The 19,261-nt window shown below is 44.3% G+C and overlaps 2 protein-coding genes and 1 pseudogene across 2 annotated transcripts; 1 reads left to right on the forward strand and 2 right to left on the reverse strand.

Annotated features, from left to right (window-relative positions):
- Nucleotides 1–48: 48 nt before the first annotated feature.
- On the reverse strand, nt 49–988 carry LOC136494699 (uncharacterized). Its single transcript, XM_066490866.1, has 3 exons — nt 507–988; nt 315–373; nt 49–194 (listed from the first exon to the last, which is right to left on the reverse strand). The coding sequence occupies exons 1-3, from the start codon at nt 840–842 to the stop codon at nt 104–106; spliced, it is 486 nt and encodes a 161-aa protein (XP_066346963.1). The 5' UTR covers nt 843–988; the 3' UTR covers nt 49–103.
- A 766-nt stretch (nt 989–1,754) lies between these two features.
- On the reverse strand, nt 1,755–6,079 carry LOC136493312 (receptor-like serine/threonine-protein kinase ALE2; annotated as a pseudogene).
- Nucleotides 6,080–15,619: 9,540 nt separating this feature from the next.
- LOC136494397 (pentatricopeptide repeat-containing protein At5g66500, mitochondrial-like) lies at nt 15,620–17,492 on the forward strand. Its single transcript, XM_066490564.1, has one exon. The coding sequence runs from the start codon at nt 15,860–15,862 to the stop codon at nt 17,234–17,236; it is 1,377 nt and encodes a 458-aa protein (XP_066346661.1). The 5' UTR covers nt 15,620–15,859; the 3' UTR covers nt 17,237–17,492.
- The last annotated feature ends 1,769 nt before the right edge of the window (nt 17,493–19,261 follow it).

Here is a 19,261-nt window from a genome sequence, read left to right on the forward strand (position 1 = left end):
GGACTTTGATTAATAACTGCAAACATAAAAACGTTGTACTGACCCACTAGAGAATGAGGCTTAATACAAATAATGACTATTCAGCAGCATACACAATTACGCATCATCGTACCCATGGATCCATTGCAGGAAGGTTTATGCCTTTCTTCAGCCTGACGACTAGCTGTCCATCGTATACTTCACGGAGAAACACACTGCAATAGTTGTGGCATCGATGCATCATTCACAACATTTACAGTAACGGCTTAGCAATTAGCACCATAGCTACAACAAATGGTCCAAGCTCTGTAAGGAAGGGTAGGCCTAGGACTTACTCGGACAGGAACACTGTCTGACAGTCAGCCGCATCAGTTTCGCGCCAGCCCACATCTGCCTGTCAAATACGACGACCAATCGTGCCACGTAAGCTAATCCACTAATCCATGGAGGTTGCCTCCACCACCAGCTTGGACTAAACCAGTTCAATGATGGGGACGAGTAGCTCATGACGGGAGCAAGGTGCTCACCGGCGGACTGGTGTAGGCTTCAAACGCGAACCCGGCGAGCACGACGGCGAGGTTGATGTCGAACGGCGGCCGCCGCGGCCCGTCCTCCTCCGCCACCAATCCCTCCGCAGAGCTCTCGGAATCTGGCTGCACGGCTGACGGCTGGCTGCCGTCGCAGCTTATGCGGCACCTTGCCCGCAGCCCCGCCCACCGCCTCCGTCTCCCCCTCCTCGCGACCCAGCACCGCCACACCACCGCAGCCCTGCAGCCCGGCAGCGAGTGCGCGGGAAGAACCGAGGTCGTTGCGCGCGCCGGCGCGACGCGGCATGCGACTGCGGGAGCACTGGTCGAGGCCATGAGGACTCGGCGATTGCCGTCGTGTTGCCTGTGTTCACTTCGCCTTCGCTTCGGTCGTGAAAAAAAAGGGAAGAAGCGAGGAAGCAATTCTAGCCTTCTAGTGAGAGAAGCGCTAGTCTGTTCGAGTGGTGGGGAAGAGAGAAGGCGCGCGACGATTGCGCTGGCCTGCTCGAGGATTCGGTGTCTGCTTGAGGGCCCCACTGTGCTGTCAATTGGGCCCAGTTAGCACTGGGCGATCGTGTCATTTCGCTAGTTGTCTATTCTAATCAGAATGGTAGTGCTCACGGCAATTTCTGTGTTTGTCCGCAGTATAGGATCGCAATTCTGACAACCTCGATTTTTCGCTCGTCCTATATATATATGTTAAAAAATCTGAGAATTTAACACCTCTGGGCCAAAATTCATCGAATAGACGAATAATACGTCAGATGTCCAGAACGATGTGTTCTTCGCAACCGGCACCAAAATCTCGTCAACTGCAGCAGCTATACAATTCTAGACCGAGACAAGAAACGCGAGGCATGCCTGCCGCGGACGGTCGCCGGGCCGGCGGCTAGCCGGCTACATCAAGTAACCTTCGACGCTGCCGTCGTCCGAGGGGCGACCGTGCTCGCTCATGCTCCCCCTCAGCCTGTAGAAGCTGTGCCTCCCCTTGGTGCGCAGGGGGCCGGACCAGTCGTACATCGCCAAGGACTCGATCTTGTCCAGCACAGCGTTCGACGCCGACCGTGGCCTCCGCTCGTCGGCGCCGGCAGGGTCCGAGCCGTATCCCAGGGGGAGCGCAGGGCCCGGGGTGGCCGGTGGGTCGTCGTTCCACGAGCTCCTGCTGACGTCGTTCCACGGGGACTCCTCGGTCGCGCCACCCGCGAACTAGCCGCTGCAGATCTCGTCACCGCCCCCCCGCCACTCAGCCAGTTTGGTACAACTTAAGTTGCTTATGGCCAAAATAAGCTAAAATCAACAGTCAAACACTACGCTTTTCAGCAGCTTATTCTGACCATGCTTATTCCCACAGCTCCTATTTGTACTAAAAAGCAGAAGCTGTATCAGACCAGCTTATTTTGACCACCACTTTTACTTTATTTGTGCAGCTGGAAAGCGCCAATCTGGGTCACTGTGGATCAGCTTCAGCGCCTGCACGTACCTCCGCCCATGAACGGCCGGTGCGACGCCTCGACGTGCACGCACATGGACGCGATGGCCGCCGCCTTGGCCAGCTTCTCGAAGTCGTAAACCGGCCGGGAAGCGACGGTCCACCAGCCGCTGCAGTCCTTCCCGGGTGGTGAGGAGCGGGCTGCGCCCAGGTGACCAGGTTCTCGGACCCCGGTGGCTGTGTCATGTCCACGGGTTTTCGGCCTGACAGCAGCTCGAGGAGCACCACACCGTAGCTGTAGACGTCGCTCTTGACAAGCAGATGCCCTGTCATCGCATACTCTGGGGCAACGTACCTGCAGAGCATGGAGAAAAATGAATCAAATGATCCATAATATAGCACTACATTAATTGTTTAAATTGTTCAAGCAATCTATATCAAGAGTAATTACGCTCGCCATCATCAAAAGGGCATACAAGAGTTGTATGATGGCACTTGTTGATTAACACTAGTAGAGGTCTTACCCGAAAGTCCCCATGACCTGAGTAGAAATATGATCCATCCCGTCTGATGCTTCCTTTGCCAGCCCAAAATCAGCAACCTTGGGTGTGAAATCGTTTTCCAATAGAACATTGCTAGCCTTGAAATCCCGGTGAATGACATGAGGGTTGGCGTCCTCATGCAGATAGGCTAGTCCCCTTGCTGCGCCGAGGGCTATTTTCATTCTAGTGTCAAAATCAATCGAGCCATATATTTTATCTGAACCTGGAATATCAAAATAGAAGTGCAGGAATAAGTGATTATTACATGCCTACAAAAAACAGTTATGTTCAAGTTTCTTAAATTGTGTAAGTACTGTTAAGATGCTATGAAAATTAGCATGCTCAAATACCATGTAGATGAGATTCAACACTTCCGTTTGGAACAAGCTCAAATACCAAGCACCTCGTGCTCCGTTCAATGCATATACCAATCAGCTTGACAAGATTGCGGTGATGTAAACGACTTAGCATCTCAACCTCTGCAATGAACTCGCGATCTCTGTTGTGATGTTTCCTTGTGAGCAATTTGACAGCAACCTCAACGCCATCTTCAATTACACAGCGATAAACACGTCCATAACCCCCTTCACCTATTATTTTGCTGAAGCTGAAGTTTTTTTGTGGCCTTCTCAAGCTCAGTTATTGTAAATGTCTTTACGGTGGATGGGCAGGTTCCTATTGTTGAAGCAAATGATGCTGCCGAGCTGCTTGTACCAGAGAACGATGACCTCATAGCTGAAACAGAAAAATAAATTCTATTACAAAAATTAAGGGGAGATTATATTCCATTAGGGTGTTCTATGCTTCTTTATGCATTGTTGTTCATGAATTAAATCAAGATCATAAGTAGTGCCCTTAGTGTTCAAGTCAGTGCTCTGTGCCTGCTGGTCTTTTTATGTGTAAATTTTTTTTAGATAATGGATAAACATCCGGCTTCATCTACACCGGGTAGAATCATACCACTTATTACAAACTACTTGATGTGTAAATAGTAACAAGATCATTGTATATCACGACATACTTCGATACATGACAAACCAAAGTATTGATAGTGCCTCCATTGGACCAGATAGAGGAACAGAAATGAAGCAACAAGAAATTTAAAAACCAAAGTCAAGAACCATCAAGGACCAGGTGAGTTCCTGGCAACGGGAGGCAGGAACACAGGAGTGTGCATCACCTGACTCATATTCTAATTCAGGGTACAGGAGTAGAAAGTACCCCTGTCTAACAAGGTCAAGGGATACCATATAATTGCATCTTAATCAATCCAAATGCAAATGACTATAGTGCAATATACCAGAAGTATAGTATAATGTGCCAATTGTCACGAAAATTACCTCCTTTTCTAGTGATGGAAGAACTTGAAATAGGGCCCGTAGCATGAGAATGTTTTAGTCCATTGAATCTCCAAACGATGCCAATGGCCAAGCATGTCAAAACAAAAACCACAGCTGACAGAGCAATTATGGCAACCATTTTAGAGTTAATCTTGTGATGGCTTCTATTGTGTATATTTGCACTAAAAGGGTCCTCGTTACTGCTTACTGGACCCAAGGATCCAGGAATAGGTACTAAAGAAGGAAGGCCTGCGATATGTGTATGGTTAGATAAGAAAAAGAACAAGGATTAGATAAACAAAACAACAAAAATCACTACAGAAGGCTAGTGAAGTGAATACATCAACATCTATTCACCTGGATAATGAACATATGTAGCAACATAGTCACCAAAAACGGATGAGTTATTGGAACCTTCTTTTGCAAAATCTGTTGCTAATCAGTAAGGCTGAAGTCCTATCAATTTCTGGCCTAATGGCACCAAATTGATGGTTACTGTTGTTTTTTCAGGATCTTGAAGACTACTCCCAGCACCCATTATCCGAACTTGACTCTGTTTCAGGAATGTACCTGCTGCAACCTCAATTTCTAACTCATCGAATCTGGGAAATAATTGATACGGTGCCACGCCAAGATCAAGCTGAATTTGCATAGGATATACACAACCACAGGGTGAACCAATTGGAGTCGACGTAAGTGGAGCAGAACAAGTTGTTCTGCTGCAATCTGTCAAAATTCAGGCATGAAAAGGTCTTAGTATTGTTGATTTCTTCATACTAACAATAAGATTTGTCATTTCTATTGGACAGTTGAGAAAGTAAACAAACCTTGTCTTACTGGCGAAAACGATGAAGGTGGTGGGGAAGCATGATGCCTTCTTCTGTGATGCCTATGCACTGGGTGAGCAATAATGGGGCCTGAGTATCAAAAGGAACAATGATTTGTATGAAGAATGCTAAATAGAACAAATAGCTAAAGTGGAAAGGTACACATTGAAAAATGTATTTTCGGTCATGGTGAGAAACTGAGAATTATATCTGCTTGCTACACCTATACTATTCATGTGTACAAATCTCAAGGGTTTTTGTACTTACCTTGAGGTTGAGGAGAAGGGGCTGGGCCAGGGGCTAGGGCAGGAAAGCGATGCTGATGGGTTCTACTCCAGAATCCGAATAAGTATGATGCAAGACATGTAGTTGTAGAGCTTGATGTTCCGAGTTGCACTGCTTTGGATATTCAAACAAGAAACAATGCATACAAGCATCAGAACTCAGAAATAAAGAGCGAGCGCTACATTGACGAAAATGTCTTTTAATGCACTGAATATTGTTGGGTTTCCTTCTCTGCATTTGGAATTGTACAGTCTGTATCCAGTCAGGCAACGCAGAGTTTGATGACAATTGACAGCTCTAGCAAGAAAAAGACAGCACAAAATGAGCCCAAAACCCTCACCAAGCACTTGAACGAACTGCCAAAGCCTAAAAATTTCGAGCTCGATATGAGACAGAAAATGCTACCATCATGGCATCATATCTCCTGTCGTATCTACCGCACGCTGTTTTAACAACCCAGCAACTCCTACTCGGCCACTCAGGCACGCGGAAAAGCATGCCAGGAATCACCGCGCGCCAAAGCCGAAAAAAATCGAAGTGCAGATTTTTCAGAAGGAATTCCAACTTCCACATGCCAAAGCCTGAGGCATGATTCAGATGCGCTCGGACGAATCACGAGAGCAACAGCTCCATGGAGGAAAAGCCGAAACCTCTAACCATCTTCTGCTGCCCCCCCCCCCCCCCCCCCCCCCCCCCCCCCACACGACCAGTGGAACTTGCCACGCACGCCATGCCCGCCGCTCCTCCCCGGCGATCCCACCGCAAGAACGCAATCCGCGCTAGAATTCTCCCCGGCATTGCAACCCGAACGCGAGAAAACGCGAAGCATGGGGAGGAAACGAGGAAAAATCTCAAGGACGCACCCCAGAGCACGAGGAGGAGTAGCGCCGCTTCCCGCGGCGGCATCTCGAGACGTCGCGGCCGCCGGCGTCGCTGGTGGGAGGGCCCGGCTCAACCGCTCAAGGCGCCGCCGCCATGTGGACCCCTGGCGGGGGATCCCAGCCGAGCAAGTCCGCCTCCTTCTTGCGCTCTGCTTCCCGCTGCGCTGCTGCTCTTTCTTTCTTTCTTTCTTTTTTCCCTTCTCCAGAGTCCAGACTGCGAGTCCTTTTTGGTTCTTCGCATTGAAGTGAGGCGCTGGTCCCGAAGGAGCATTAATTGGCGGATGGGGGATACACCGAGACGAGCGAGGAGGCCTCTGAAGGTTTTCGTTTTCCTTCCAAGCGTGTCTTGTTTTTTTAATATTTTTTTCTGTCCAGGGTGCGGACCGGTCAGTGGTTTCTTCTATTCTCTCAAGCTTCTGAACTCTTTTGGTACTTTTTTATGTTTTGAACATTGTTTGTCCTACTTTTGGAATTATCTTATGTGATTTACTAGTACGCTCTTAGCCAGAAAATCGAATTCTAGGTAAATTTGTTAGGTTTTGAATCATATTCTCATAAACCTCTGTCTTTTTAGTGAAAAAAGGTAAAACCCGTATCATAAATAAACAGATTACATTTAGTAGAATCCAGGTACTGACTAGGCAACAAATGCCTTCTATGTTCCAAGTCTGCCATTTTTTCCCGGAAACAGTATGACAATTCCAAATATAGTGTTATATTACTATATAGATATTCTAATTTAGTAGTACTACTCCGTTCCGAAAAAGAAAATTTACTGTTATATGTTTCAACTAAATCAAACTTTTATAAGTTTGACTAAATTTATAAAAACTAGTATCCATAATTATATCTCCAAATAGATTTACAAATGTTTTAATTTTTTTATGTAGTAAATTTTAGTTAAATTTAAAACTAGTTGATTTCCATGATTAATCCGACGGGAGGGAGTAGTCTACCTGTCTACTATAGCTTAGGTCATGGCGTTGCTCGAGCTAGTGTGGGCCCTAGAGCAAACCAACAATTTTCACGGGAGGCTAACAGCTATCTGTGCTGCCCGTGCGGCCGTGCGGGACTGGCCTAGTCTTTGATGCCAGCCAGCCAACGCCGCGCTAGACTTGAGAAGAGTGAGCTTAAAGGAAGAGCATAAAGGCCTAGGCCCACCCCATCCAGTCCAAGTCCGCGTAAGGCCTTGTTTAGTTGTAGGCGGTAATATTTGAGGGTGTTCCGTTAAATATTATATAAGATATCGCATGAAATGTTTAAATATTAATAAAAAACAAATTATAGAATACGTCACTAAACCGCGAGATGAATTTATTAAGCCTAATTGATCTGTCATTAGCGCATATGTTATTATAGCACTTTATTGTCAAATCATGGACTAATTAGGCTTAAAAAATTCGTCTCGCAAAAGTAGTCGCAATCTGTACAATTAGTTATTTTTTAGTTTATATTTAATACTACATGCATATGTCCAAACATTCAATGGAATATAATATAAATTTTTGGGAAAAAAACTAAACAAGGCCTAGGAACATAAAGCTCACAAACTTTTAGTTGCACCAAAATGTAAGTAATAACAATGCCTGGCGTCGAAAAGAAAGCATAAGATACGCGTGTTCATGATAGTTTTTTTTTTGGTCATTTAGGAAGACAACGTAGTTGTACATCATTGCAAAAGAGTTTGTGTCTTCGACCTTGTGATATAATTTTTTAGAAAGGCGGTAAAAGCTTTACCGAATTTTTATTAGACAAATAAAAGAAAATAAAACACATTATTTACAGACAACTAGGAGCAGTATGAAAACTCCCAACTACTGAAGACGAGAGAAAAAACCAAACTACTACGGCGCACAGGCCGCCAAACTAAGCCAAGAAAACGATTTAAGCAAGTAAACAGAAGAGAGCTCCAACTCTTTAAGAACCGAAAACCAAGCAAAAGAAAACTACTCTCCACCAACGATGGGCCTCGTTGCCAACTGGAATTGTTGGATGACTTTGTGATATCCCTTGCACTCAAAGAACTTGCTCCCTCTCGTTGGCATAGGTATAGAGCCTAATGTCCCAACAAAATCGTGATGATCACCATGTCCAAGAACACGGTGGACCTGCATGCTTGGAGGTGAGAATCCCCAATTGCTGTACGGTACGACCACCATGCTGTCGTCCGTGCATGCATGTGGTAGATTGCGACAGTAGTATGCATGCTGGCTAACACATTGATGCATACTCCTATGGTCCAGAAGCCTACATACATGAAGAATTGAAGATCGTATTCGTATGCCTCTCCCGTCGTCGTCGCCGCCGCTCCTGAAATGAAAGAAAGAAACCGTAAAAAAACTCGAATATAATGGTCTCGTTTGCTGGTCTGAAACTTAGCTAAAACTGGCTGAAAACACTGTTTCGGCTGAATTGTTGTGAGAGAAAAACATTGTTCCAATTGAAAAAAAAAACCGAACAAGTCGAATATAGAATAAGCCGAACAAGACCAATGTATCCTGGTGGGACGTCGATGGCCCGGCCGGTTAGTTAGCTAGTAGCTAGCTAGCTAGCCAATGCAAGTCAACCTTACAAGGCAGGCTTCCATGTCCTTTTTTTTGCTTTTTTGGTTCTACTAGTTAGTGTCCGTATGTTCCTATGCGACAGCTAAACTTTTGTACTAAAAATGCACGGATCGTACGATAAAATAATAATACTGTAAAAGTATATGGTCGACGTTAAAATGACATTTAATCCAAAAAGCTACGTTCGTGAAATTTACACAGTCACAGAGAGCGTGGCATCACAGGCCTCACAAACTCTACTGTGTAGATCTTTCCGTGATGCGGCTAAGATCATGTTTTATATCGGCAAGAAGAGATTTCCGATATCCATTTCTTTTGTGCGCCAACAAATCCACAAATAAATTCAACCACATCTCCATACCATTATGTACACTGCGCTGGCAAACGAATTAGCCACAACTTATATAATTAGTTTTATAATTAGCTCATATTTAGTCCTCCTAATTTATATCTAAAATTTAAATGTGACAAGGACTAAAGTTTAGTTCTGGAATCCAAACACCCTCTAACTCTCGAATCCTGCTGGCTGCTCACTTGCACCACCATGTCTATGTGTCTGTACGTATATACTCTAATGCCAGAACGTTAACTTTAAGGTTGTCATTTATGTATGTTGTAGGATTTGGATGCTTTGCACTGATCCATGAGGGTGTCCATGAGAGTTGAAACTTTTGATATCATTATGATGTCTAAGCTTACCAATCAGACAGAGACGAACTTAATTGTTAAAATATTTTCAACACTGCTTTCATATACTCCCCATGTCTCAAAATAGAATTCATTCTCGCTTTTCGAGAAGTCAATTTTTTTTAACTTCGACCAATTATATATAAAAGAATATTAATATTTATAATACATAATTAGTATCATTACATAGACCATTGAATATATTTTCATAATAAACTTATTTAGAGATATAAATGTTGTACGTATTTTTTTATAAATCTAGTCAAAGTTGAGAAAGTTTGACCTGCACGTATCCCATAATGACTTATATTTTGGGGCCGAAGAAGTATATGCTAATAGGAGTAGTCAACTGAAAGTCATGATGAACACAACAATACTTTCATATTATATGCTAATGGAAGCACGAAGAAACGCAGAGGAATGGACTTATATACTAATGGTGGAAATATTCGTTTAGAAAACTGCAGAAGGTTCACCAGTCTCATAATGTATAACCTGCATATCTTTTATTTTGCACCACTGATGTTCTCAAGGAGCAGCCACTTTTTAATTTCAGGTCTGCATGCTGAAAACACTAAAATTAAAGGGCCAACCTCGTTGAATTGTCTTGCTTGATCTTTACCAATTGTCTTGCTTGAGCTTTGCGAACAAATTATACCATTGGCAAAGACTAACACATAAAAAGATAGAAGTTGCAAGAATAAAGCTAGGTGGCCTACTATGCACCCAATCTAAATCTAATACCCTTCAAATTATGGACAATACCATATGAACTTTTGTAACCGACATGTTAACTCCATCAAGTAGTACACCTAAGTATTGAACATGCACATGCATAGTTTTTTATCATAGAATATATTTTTGTCCCATGAGACAACATAATTTTTTTTCTAAGTGACAGCAGAGAGCCACAAAATATTAGACAAAAACTCTCATTTTACTATCTTTGCATCTGCTAAAAATTTAACTGAAGTTTAGTTAATCCATGGAATAATTTGGATTGTGCCTTTTGTACTGCCCCAACAATTCTTTTACCAAGCATATACAAAATCTAGTTAACAGCATTCGATCCACAATAAAAATTCATTATCTTGGTATCCGAGGATCATAATACATAAGGTTTGCCGAGTGCCTGATATTTGACACTCGACAAACGTGTTGTGACCATTTCCACTCCGTCACGTTACTATTTTTCGTCGAGTGTCAGTTTCAGCTCTCGGCAAAGAGCCGTTTGCCAGCACTGTAGATGTCGTGTGCTGTTTATCGAATGTTACACTCAGCAAATCATTTGCCGAGTGTTTTTTAGGTTTTGCCGAGTGCCTATGGCACACGGCAAAGCGACTGTTTCCGGTAGTGGTAGTGACCTTGTAGCACAACTGGTAACCTGACACGTCGACGATAATTGTGCAGGAAAGTAAATTTGGTATTCTACATGCTATTGAGACATATCTTTGGCTTAACTGCACTTGCTTCAGCTTTCTCTCACACAAATTCTTCAACAAGCTAAGGTGCACCAGAAGCCATTGCATCATAATTTGAAAGGAGTTGCAACATTTACACACAAAAAAACAATTATCCTATTGAAACTAACAAATTGCAAAATCTTGTGTTGAATTCTGTTGAATTACTCCATAAAAATCTCACACTATGCTCTTGGATTGGTGCATATCAATGAAGATCTCTTTCCATATCGCTTGGAAAGACTATCTATAGACTACACCAATAGGCAAAAAAATCCACAACTTAGAGATTTTGTTTTTTTCCCAAACAAGCATATTTAGTCCGATCATCTATGACTATTAGGACCTGTGATGTTCCAATCTTTTCAACTACCACTACTGTTCCAGCTCTAGCCCTGCTTATTAGCTGTGAAAAGTTCTGAAGGTCTACCCTTCAGAAAACTACAAATATGATAGAAAATGCATATTGCAACTGATATCTAGATATGTTCACTCTTAGTGCCACAAATGTTGCTTAAGTTTCATCAACATGCTCTAATTTTCTTGTGTGAAGCTAACGATTCAGTTTTGCTATACTTCACTTTGCATAGCACTATGTTCCCTCCTCCCTCCCTCTCTCTATCGTGTTAGAAACTTAAACTGCAGTATGCGTAACTAAAGGTTTAGGTGCCTCTACTGGATCAATTATTGTTGGTCGAAAGGCTTTCATTGATGAGGCTTGACCAATTGTGTCTCAAGTATAAAGTTCAATGATTTCTTTTCTAAGAGGAAAAAGAACTGCACAGATCAAGTAGCAAAGGAAATCTGAATAATATATACCTCCAGGCAAGGAGGGGAATGTATAAGATGTAAGATTCTTTAAAGAACAATAATATTTTAAAAATTTATATCGTGTTTTGAACATTTCTGTCAGGCCAACAATCTCATCCTCGGATGAGTTTTCTTCGATCCAAATAAAAGACATGAATTAAAGTCTCTGATATAGCTTAGAAATAAACTGTTGAATATTTCCTATACAGCTCTCTACCCTACAAATAAAAGACAATATGCATAAGCTAGCAGTCAGTAGATCTCAAGGGGCACACTGGCTAAAGGATGCAGCATTACGGCCATTACCTAGCCATGTACTTGTTGATGAGAATTTATATAAATATAAAGAATGAAAAAGACGACAAGAAAGATTGGTATTAGGCCAACTCCTTTTGATTATTTACAAACACATCTGAAAGTTAACATGTGGGCTGTGGACATCAAATCAAAACAACAAAAAGAACATGGATTCAACCATAAGTAGCATTTGCCCTCTTTTTTGGAAAAAAATGTATTGCAGAGTTACATAATTGTCAATCTTATCGGCACCATCAATTTTTGGTAATTGTAGAACTCAACCAAGACACCCATTGAAGTGCTACATCCCTAGCTCGCAACTCAATTAAGAGTAAGTCCTCGCAAGCCTAGCTCCCCGACCATTATTAAACTGCATGAAGGGCTCCGAAACGAAGACCACTATTTAAAAAAAGAGTAAATGGTAATCCCAATCAACTAATTGTCTTAACTTCATTTTCTTGGCAAAAAAAAAAACAGTTTATGCAATTCAATAATAATAAAAAATAGTTGGCTGCCGGAGACCCTGCGCATGGACATCTTGACATACAGATTCTCCGGCCCATCCAGCTCACCCTAGCATCCGCGGGGAGCACCTGAGCTGGTGCCACCACTTATTCCGCAACCGCCACCAACTAAGGAGTCCTTGATTGACGAGTATCAATGCTGAACAAAAATGTATTGCACACTGTTTCAAGTATACAGACTCCTAATACTATTTATATTCAGATTCGAATTATGAATATCTGATGACTGATGATAGTGAAAAACTAAATTTATTGCACAACTGAACTGAATTTACTGAACTCTAACAAACAACTATTAGTCTGAGAATTGAAACAAAAGGGCAATGGCGGCTATACTTACGACAAGCAAGTCAGCGTCGATCCTAAACTTCCACGATGACAGACCAATTCCGTCGCCTGAGTTGTCGTCACTCAGGCCTTCTTGTCCAGCAGGATCGAACAAGAATACACCCGGAGCCATCTGCAGCAACGCACGACTTAGTATAGTCCCTCGTAGCAGTGTATCGAGAAATAAATCAAATAATACACCAGAACCAGGATGCTGGCTGATGGATCTCGCTACCACGTGACTCCCTCAACCTTGTTGCCGCTGGATCCTATGGACCTCGCCATGATGGAGAGGGCATCGCAGAGGAGGACGGCGCCGGAGGAGATCTTAATAGCAACGATGAGGATTGGGAGAGGTAGGATGTAGTCATATGAGCATGTTCTAATAGCACCTTGTTCACACAGGAACATGATTAAATAAAATTAGCATAATCTCAAATATGCAACGATCATGATTATCATGAAATCATTGGCTGAGTAAGGAAATTGAAGGGAAAAAAAGTTATCATCCAGAATAAGATGAAATCATAAACCACACCTGATAAAAGTAGTTGCAGTCGCCTTCTGTTAGCGCGGCATCGTCGAGGGCCTCTTCGCAGTCATCCGACGGCGGTCGGCGTCGACAACATGGCTGTTGGACAAGGAGGGGGCGTTCCGGCGGCGTCCGAGGGCCAAATTAGCGTCGTGGCGTCCAGCCGATGAGTGCCTGGCGTGCGGCGGCGGCGGGGCGTTGTGGTGTCCGGCGTCTTCTGCGGGGTGGCGTGGATTCGCGAGAGCGCACCACGAGAAGGACAGGAGGGGCGCGTCGATGTTGGTCTGGCGTCGATCGACGATCCGGTTTACGTGGAGATGAAAGATATCTAACCGAGTGAGAGAGGGGCACCGCATGATTGTTTCCTTCCGTGCATGATTATTGTTTCCTTCCATGCATGTGGTCTTAGGTGATCGATTTGTTTACTTCAAAGCGAGCGGGGATCGTAGGGATTACAGTTTATTTTTCTATCGTACGGGGTATCACACGGCGAGAAGAGAGGAGCGACAAAAAAAAAATCGCACCAAAAAATTATATTATTTTGTTCCTTTTAGTTGCAGGTGATACGCCGCCGTCGGTAGAATAAACTAAACGCGAGTGGGGTGGGGTACGACTGCCGTGTGCACTGGTGAATGGTCAGGAGTTACATGATATATGCTTGGCTTGCGCCGGTGACAAAACTCGATGGCGCCTATGGAGTCGTCGGGTCGGGCAGTTGTTGCGACGGGGGAAAAAGGGTACGCGGTCTGCGCAGTAGTGCTCTGCTCTACCACCATGCATGTTGCCGATGGGTGCGATCGATCTGAGTTGACGCGTTTCACGTGCGATTGTTTAGTCCCGGCCCGTTCGGGACGCAACAGTCCTCACACCATAGCGTAAATTCTATTGCACTCATCTGTCATCTCATAAGGAAAATCCCATTGCACTCCTGGAAAACACGCTTCCAAAGGGCAAAGGGGTGACATGATGCAATGAGAGAAACTTGTGAACAAAGACGAACCAACACCTAACTTCTTCATTTTGATGATGATTTCCCTAGCTAGTTTTGTTAGGGAGTTCACTCTCTGCTGTTTCTTAGCTCCGGTTCCTTAATTCAATGATAGACTGACTGATTATGGTGGAGGTTGCAGGGTGAAAATGATTTTGAAGTAATTCTGGTAGAGTGTGGGTTTTTTTAGGTCGTTGTGTAAATAGAAAAGTTTTTTTTTAGATTTCACCAAAATTTGTGAATTCTTCTGAGAAGCACCGCCAAATTGCCCCTCAGGATCAGGATCAGCCCATTAGGAACCTGAGCTTTGAAACTTTTGTTATGCACGTACATACTGCTCCATGAAAACTACTCCCTCCCAGTCAGTTAGCAGCCATCGGCCGGCTGGGTCCAATGCATCGGTCTTTTTTTCGGAAATCATAAACACTATTGCCAAGGTAGATGAAACATTTTGGCATTATAGGCATTAACCAACCCCTGAGAGTACTTCAACTGCAACCACAGTTATAAAAAAAACCGCGACCACCGAACCCGGCACGGCACGGTAGGTCTTCACTTTTTGATAGCCTGCTTGATTAGGCCGTTGCCGTCGAGATGCATGCTTATGATGGTCTTAGGCAGTAACGCAATGTCATATGTGTGAGGCATTTATGCTCCTACCATTGTGCAACTTACCACAACAAATATCAACCGTTAAGAAGACATAACTCTCGTATGGAGGACTAGCTAGTGATGTCTTTTTTTAGCATTAGGGCACCCACAATGTGATACCAACTTGGGAGTATATCTATCACTAGTCTCTCATCATACTGTTACACGGAAGACATAACTCATAAGCATTGCAGGGACGAGCCATAGCTCGGACAGTCGGACGGCAAAGTGCTCCGGTGGAGGAGCGGCCAGTCGTGAGTTTGAGGTTGGCTCGTCTCACCTCTCCCACGCAAGAATGGGCTACTGCAATATCTCTCAACCGTGTTCTAGTAGATATAGATATAGCCATATAGGTAGATATTACAACTTGTATTCAAACATTGAGGCAATAAAAAAACATAAGCATTACTCCTTTCATTTCAAAATAAATGCATTCGTACTTATGTACCTAGATAACCAAGTATCTAGGTCATACCTAAAAATATACTTATTTTTAGGATAGTAGGAGTATATAGTATTATTTAGCACATATAAGTAATAAAAAGTACTATATTAATTTTTCACATTTTTATTATTTTTAAACATAATTAGTATAATAGATATTCTAAGTCACTATACAATTGTAATAAACTTATCAAGCTCTAGTCTACATTTTTTTTATCTATATCTATATTTTCTCCTTTGAAAACGGTGTTTGTGTATTTTGAATATACATAATTAGTTGAAATGTAGGTAAACTACGAAGTCGAATTAAATGCAAAAAGATAGCTAGTTAATTATGGACCTTAGGACCATATAACATATAGTATATCTTGTTGCAATGCTCGGGTATATTTATTAGTCTCTAATAGTGCATAACTTATCTTAAATTAGAAAAAATATATATTACAATACCAACATTACATTGCCAACCGGTATAGGCCCAGCCCACTGCCGCACTTGGGCTCAGGCGACGAGGAGCGGCGGGGCTGGGTATCGGGCGGAGGCGCGGAGCGGCGACATGGCGGAGCGGAGCGGGGCGTGGCCGGGTGATACAGGGAGGGCCGGGGGCTGGGGGACGGCGTGGCGGCTGGTCAAGCGGAGCGGAGGCAGCTGAGGGGAGACGGACGAGAAGGGGCGAGCGCGGGAGAGAGAGCGCGGGGCGTAAAAAACCGAGGCTTCACCACGGCAAGACGCCGGAGGAGACTCTTGTTCGCTTCGCTCGACGAGATGGCGCGTGCTCCGCGGCCGTCTCCGGTGCCCACCCTGCTCCGCCTCCTCTCCTCCCACCCCTCCCTCTCCGCCGCCGCCCACGCCGCCCTACTCAAGTCCTGCTCGCTCTCCAGCCCCGTCCCGATCGCTGCCACCGCCCTCCTCACCGCCTACGCGAACGCCGGACTCCCGAGCGCCGCGTCCCGCCTGTTCGACGAAATGCCCGCGCGGGACGCCGTCGCGTGGAACGCGCTTCTCGCCTGCCTCGTCTGCCACGCGCGCCCCGGGGCGGCCGCCGCGGCCTTCCGGGGCATGGCCGCCTCCGGGCTCCCGCCCACGGCCGCCACGCTCTGCACCCTACTCAAGGCGTGCGCCGCTTCGCGTGCCGCCCGCCCCGGCCGCCAGCTCCACGCGCGGGGCGTCGTCTCGTGCCACGCCGACGCCGACGTCATAATGGCCACCGCGCTCGTCGATCTCTACATGAGCTGTGGTCTCGTCGAGGACGCCATGAGGGTGTTTGTGCTCACGAAGTGCCCAAAGGATGCCGCCCTGCACAACGCTCTTCTCTCAGGTTGTGTGGAGAACGGCTGGTTCAGCGACGCCTTCTCGATGCTGAGGCGGCAGACAGAGCTCAATGGGATCTCGCTGACCTCTGCTCTCACGGCCTGCGCAGCGACAGCCAACTTGGCTTATGGTATGCAGGTGCATTGCAAGGCTCTCCGTGGTGGGTTTGATTCTGACACCATTATATGCAATGCGCTTATTGACATGTATGCAAAATGTGGGAGGGCAACGGCTGCAGGTATGGTATTCGACCGGATGGCTACCAGAAATGTGGTCTCCTGGTCAAGTATGATTGACGCTTACGGTCGCCATGGACATGGTGTGGATTCTTTGGATTTGTTTAAGCTAATGGAGAAAGCTGCACCAATGGTCTTGCCAAATGCTATCACATTTCTGGCGGTTCTGTCAGCCTGCGGACACTCTGGCCTGGTGGATGAAGCTCAGTCCATGCTGCATTTGATGAAGAGCAAGTACGGGATTGATCCACAACCAGAGCACTACGCATGTCTAATAGACATGCTAGGACGTACAGGCCGTATTGACGAGGCTTGGAATCTATATTGTAGTCTAACTGCAAGTCGAAATAAGTCTTCCAGTGCCGTCTGTGTCGCGATGCTGAATGCCTGCAGAGCAAACATGGATGCTGTAAGAGGAAAGAAGGTGGCTGTGCGCATGCTGGAGGTTGACCCACGAAATCCTGGGATTCAAGTGTTGATATCAAATTTTCATGCTGCTATGAGACAATGGTCTGAATCAATTGAATCGCGGAGGCTTATAGTGGACAAGGGTCTCAGGAAAGAAGCAGCTAGCAGTCATGTCTCTTTTGGCTAAAAACATTTGCCACAGCGTGGCAAAGGTTGGTTTGGGATACCAAACAGACCCTTACCCGAAGTACACACCACAACTGGTATAGCAAGAATTTTAGTGCTGATTTTGATTTCGTCACCATAGTTCACTTTTGTTTTGACAGATAAAAAGATTGAAAGATGTTGGTATATATATGCTTTATTAATGCCAAATGATGCAGCTTCATCTAGCTTACTTGTGTTGCCATATGATTACTTGTGTAACACTCTCTGGTGTCGAGTTAAAAAGGAGCTGTCGTTGTGCAGTTTGACGCGATTAGAGTGTGCCTGAATTTTTGTTGTCTTACATTTCTGTGTTTTATAAAAAGGATGAACTGAGGAAGCCATAAACAATCCATGAGAATGGATTCGAAGAACTGACGATACATCTTTTGGGAAACTATATAGCTTGATAGTACGTTTTATGGTTCCAGACTCTTGTATTGTTGGTTTTACTGCACCTACCCCTTTTTTTTATTATTGGTTCAGTATAATTGTGAAATTGTCATGATCTTTATATGAACTTACACACCAATACAATACTGTATAACAGAAGTATCAAACGAACAGACATAAATACTTTCTGAAGTTGGATGCGATGAAAAGCCTCTTCACGTGCAGCTAGTGTATATATGTGGGTGTGGTAGTGGATCAAGTTCAGCGCTAAGATGATATTCATCTAGGTAAAGCAACACCCTTCGACCAACAGGTACATAAAAAGTGTTTCCTTTACCATTGGGAAGAAAAGACAACTTTGTCATCAGCCTGACTTATCAGCTATGATACAGTATTTTTCTCTCACAACAAATCAGCGAACAATACTTTTCAGCCTGGCTTTTCAGCGAAGCAAACAGGACAAATCAGCAAAGCGAAGCCAGGCGAACACTACCATCTAGTATGAGAACAGGGACGATGACGGAACCTATAGCGGCGAGAATAGCATACTGAGATGAGAGGAGATTTTCACAGATCAGATAATAATTTAGCGATAATCCCGGAACAAATGCGGTGGCAAACGGAACAGGAGAATGGACCTGGGATGCACCATAAAGAATCACAGAAAGGACCCTACTCGATATCCACAGTACCCTAGGTAACAAACTCAACAGCCGACAGGTCGATTTCCTTTTCTTTATTTTCCCAGAAATCATAGAAAATCGTTTGGGGTTCATCATTCAGTTCAGATGGCAAGACGCCAGTTTTCAAACAAAACAGGAGTCAAATGACAGACTTGCTGCCATCTGAAATTGTTGCAGATTGTCCTGTTGAGAAAAACTACTGCATTTTTGTTTTCAAAAGCAGCACATACATGATGCAATAAATTAGTAGGAAGCATATGCAGAGGAGCATATACTATACCGACAGAAGCTAAATGTGTTGGTACAAGGATTGCACATCTGGACGAGTCATCAGACAAATCAAATTCCAAAAAAAAAACTAACCAGCAAATGCATAAACGATATACTTGCCACAACGCATCGTGATGGTGTTGAGAACAGTGATTGAGGCACGAGCAAAATAAGAGGCTGACTTTGAAATCCAGCTAAGGGAATCACCAATAGTGTGCGGTGTGCCGCGCAAAATTCTAGGAGCAAGGAGCTTTACATTCCTTCCTTGTCTATGCAAGTGTGAACGTGTGCCACTAACATATAGATATAATAAATAAAACTTAAAAGAGAATTTCATTCTACTATAATGAAGCCTAGATTTCTTTCCGCGGCCATTGGCGATCCCATAGCTAGAAAATTGCAATATTGAGCCTGTCCAAGATGAATTGCCACAAAACAAGCAATCTCACAATGCGATCCATCATCTGACTCATTGGTTGTTGATTCCCCGTGGAGCCCAATCAATGGAAATCGAAAATTGGCAATCTGTAGCTTCTTGAAATTCAGTTCAGACGGCAGAAAAGGGTGCAAGAAACACCCTAGCTTTCAATCACGAGAGCACCCAAATTATGCTTCATGGCATCTGAACTGACTTTCAGATCTTCAAATCGCCTTGTTTAGCA

The sequence above is a fragment of the Miscanthus floridulus genome, chromosome 11 (genome assembly GCF_019320115.1).
Source record: "Miscanthus floridulus cultivar M001 chromosome 11, ASM1932011v1, whole genome shotgun sequence".
NCBI lineage: Eukaryota > Viridiplantae > Streptophyta > Magnoliopsida > Poales > Poaceae > Miscanthus > Miscanthus floridulus.

Bases quoted from the DNA above. Each gene is read 5' to 3' on its own strand.
- LOC136494699 (XM_066490866.1), bottom strand. From the start codon at position 842: ATGGCCTCGACCAGTGCTCCCGCAGTCGCATGCCGCGTCGCGCCGGCG. The intron at 374-506 runs GTGAGCACCTTG...CGTATTTGACAG, and splicing joins AAGCCTACACCAGTCCGCCG to GCAGATGTGGGCTGGCGCGA. The intron at 195-314 runs GTAAGTCCTAGG...CAACTATTGCAG, and splicing joins CAGACAGTGTTCCTGTCCGA to TGTGTTTCTCCGTGAAGTAT.
- LOC136494397 (XM_066490564.1), top strand. From the start codon at position 15,860: ATGGCGCGTGCTCCGCGGCCGTCTCCGGTGCCCACCCTGCTCCGCCTC.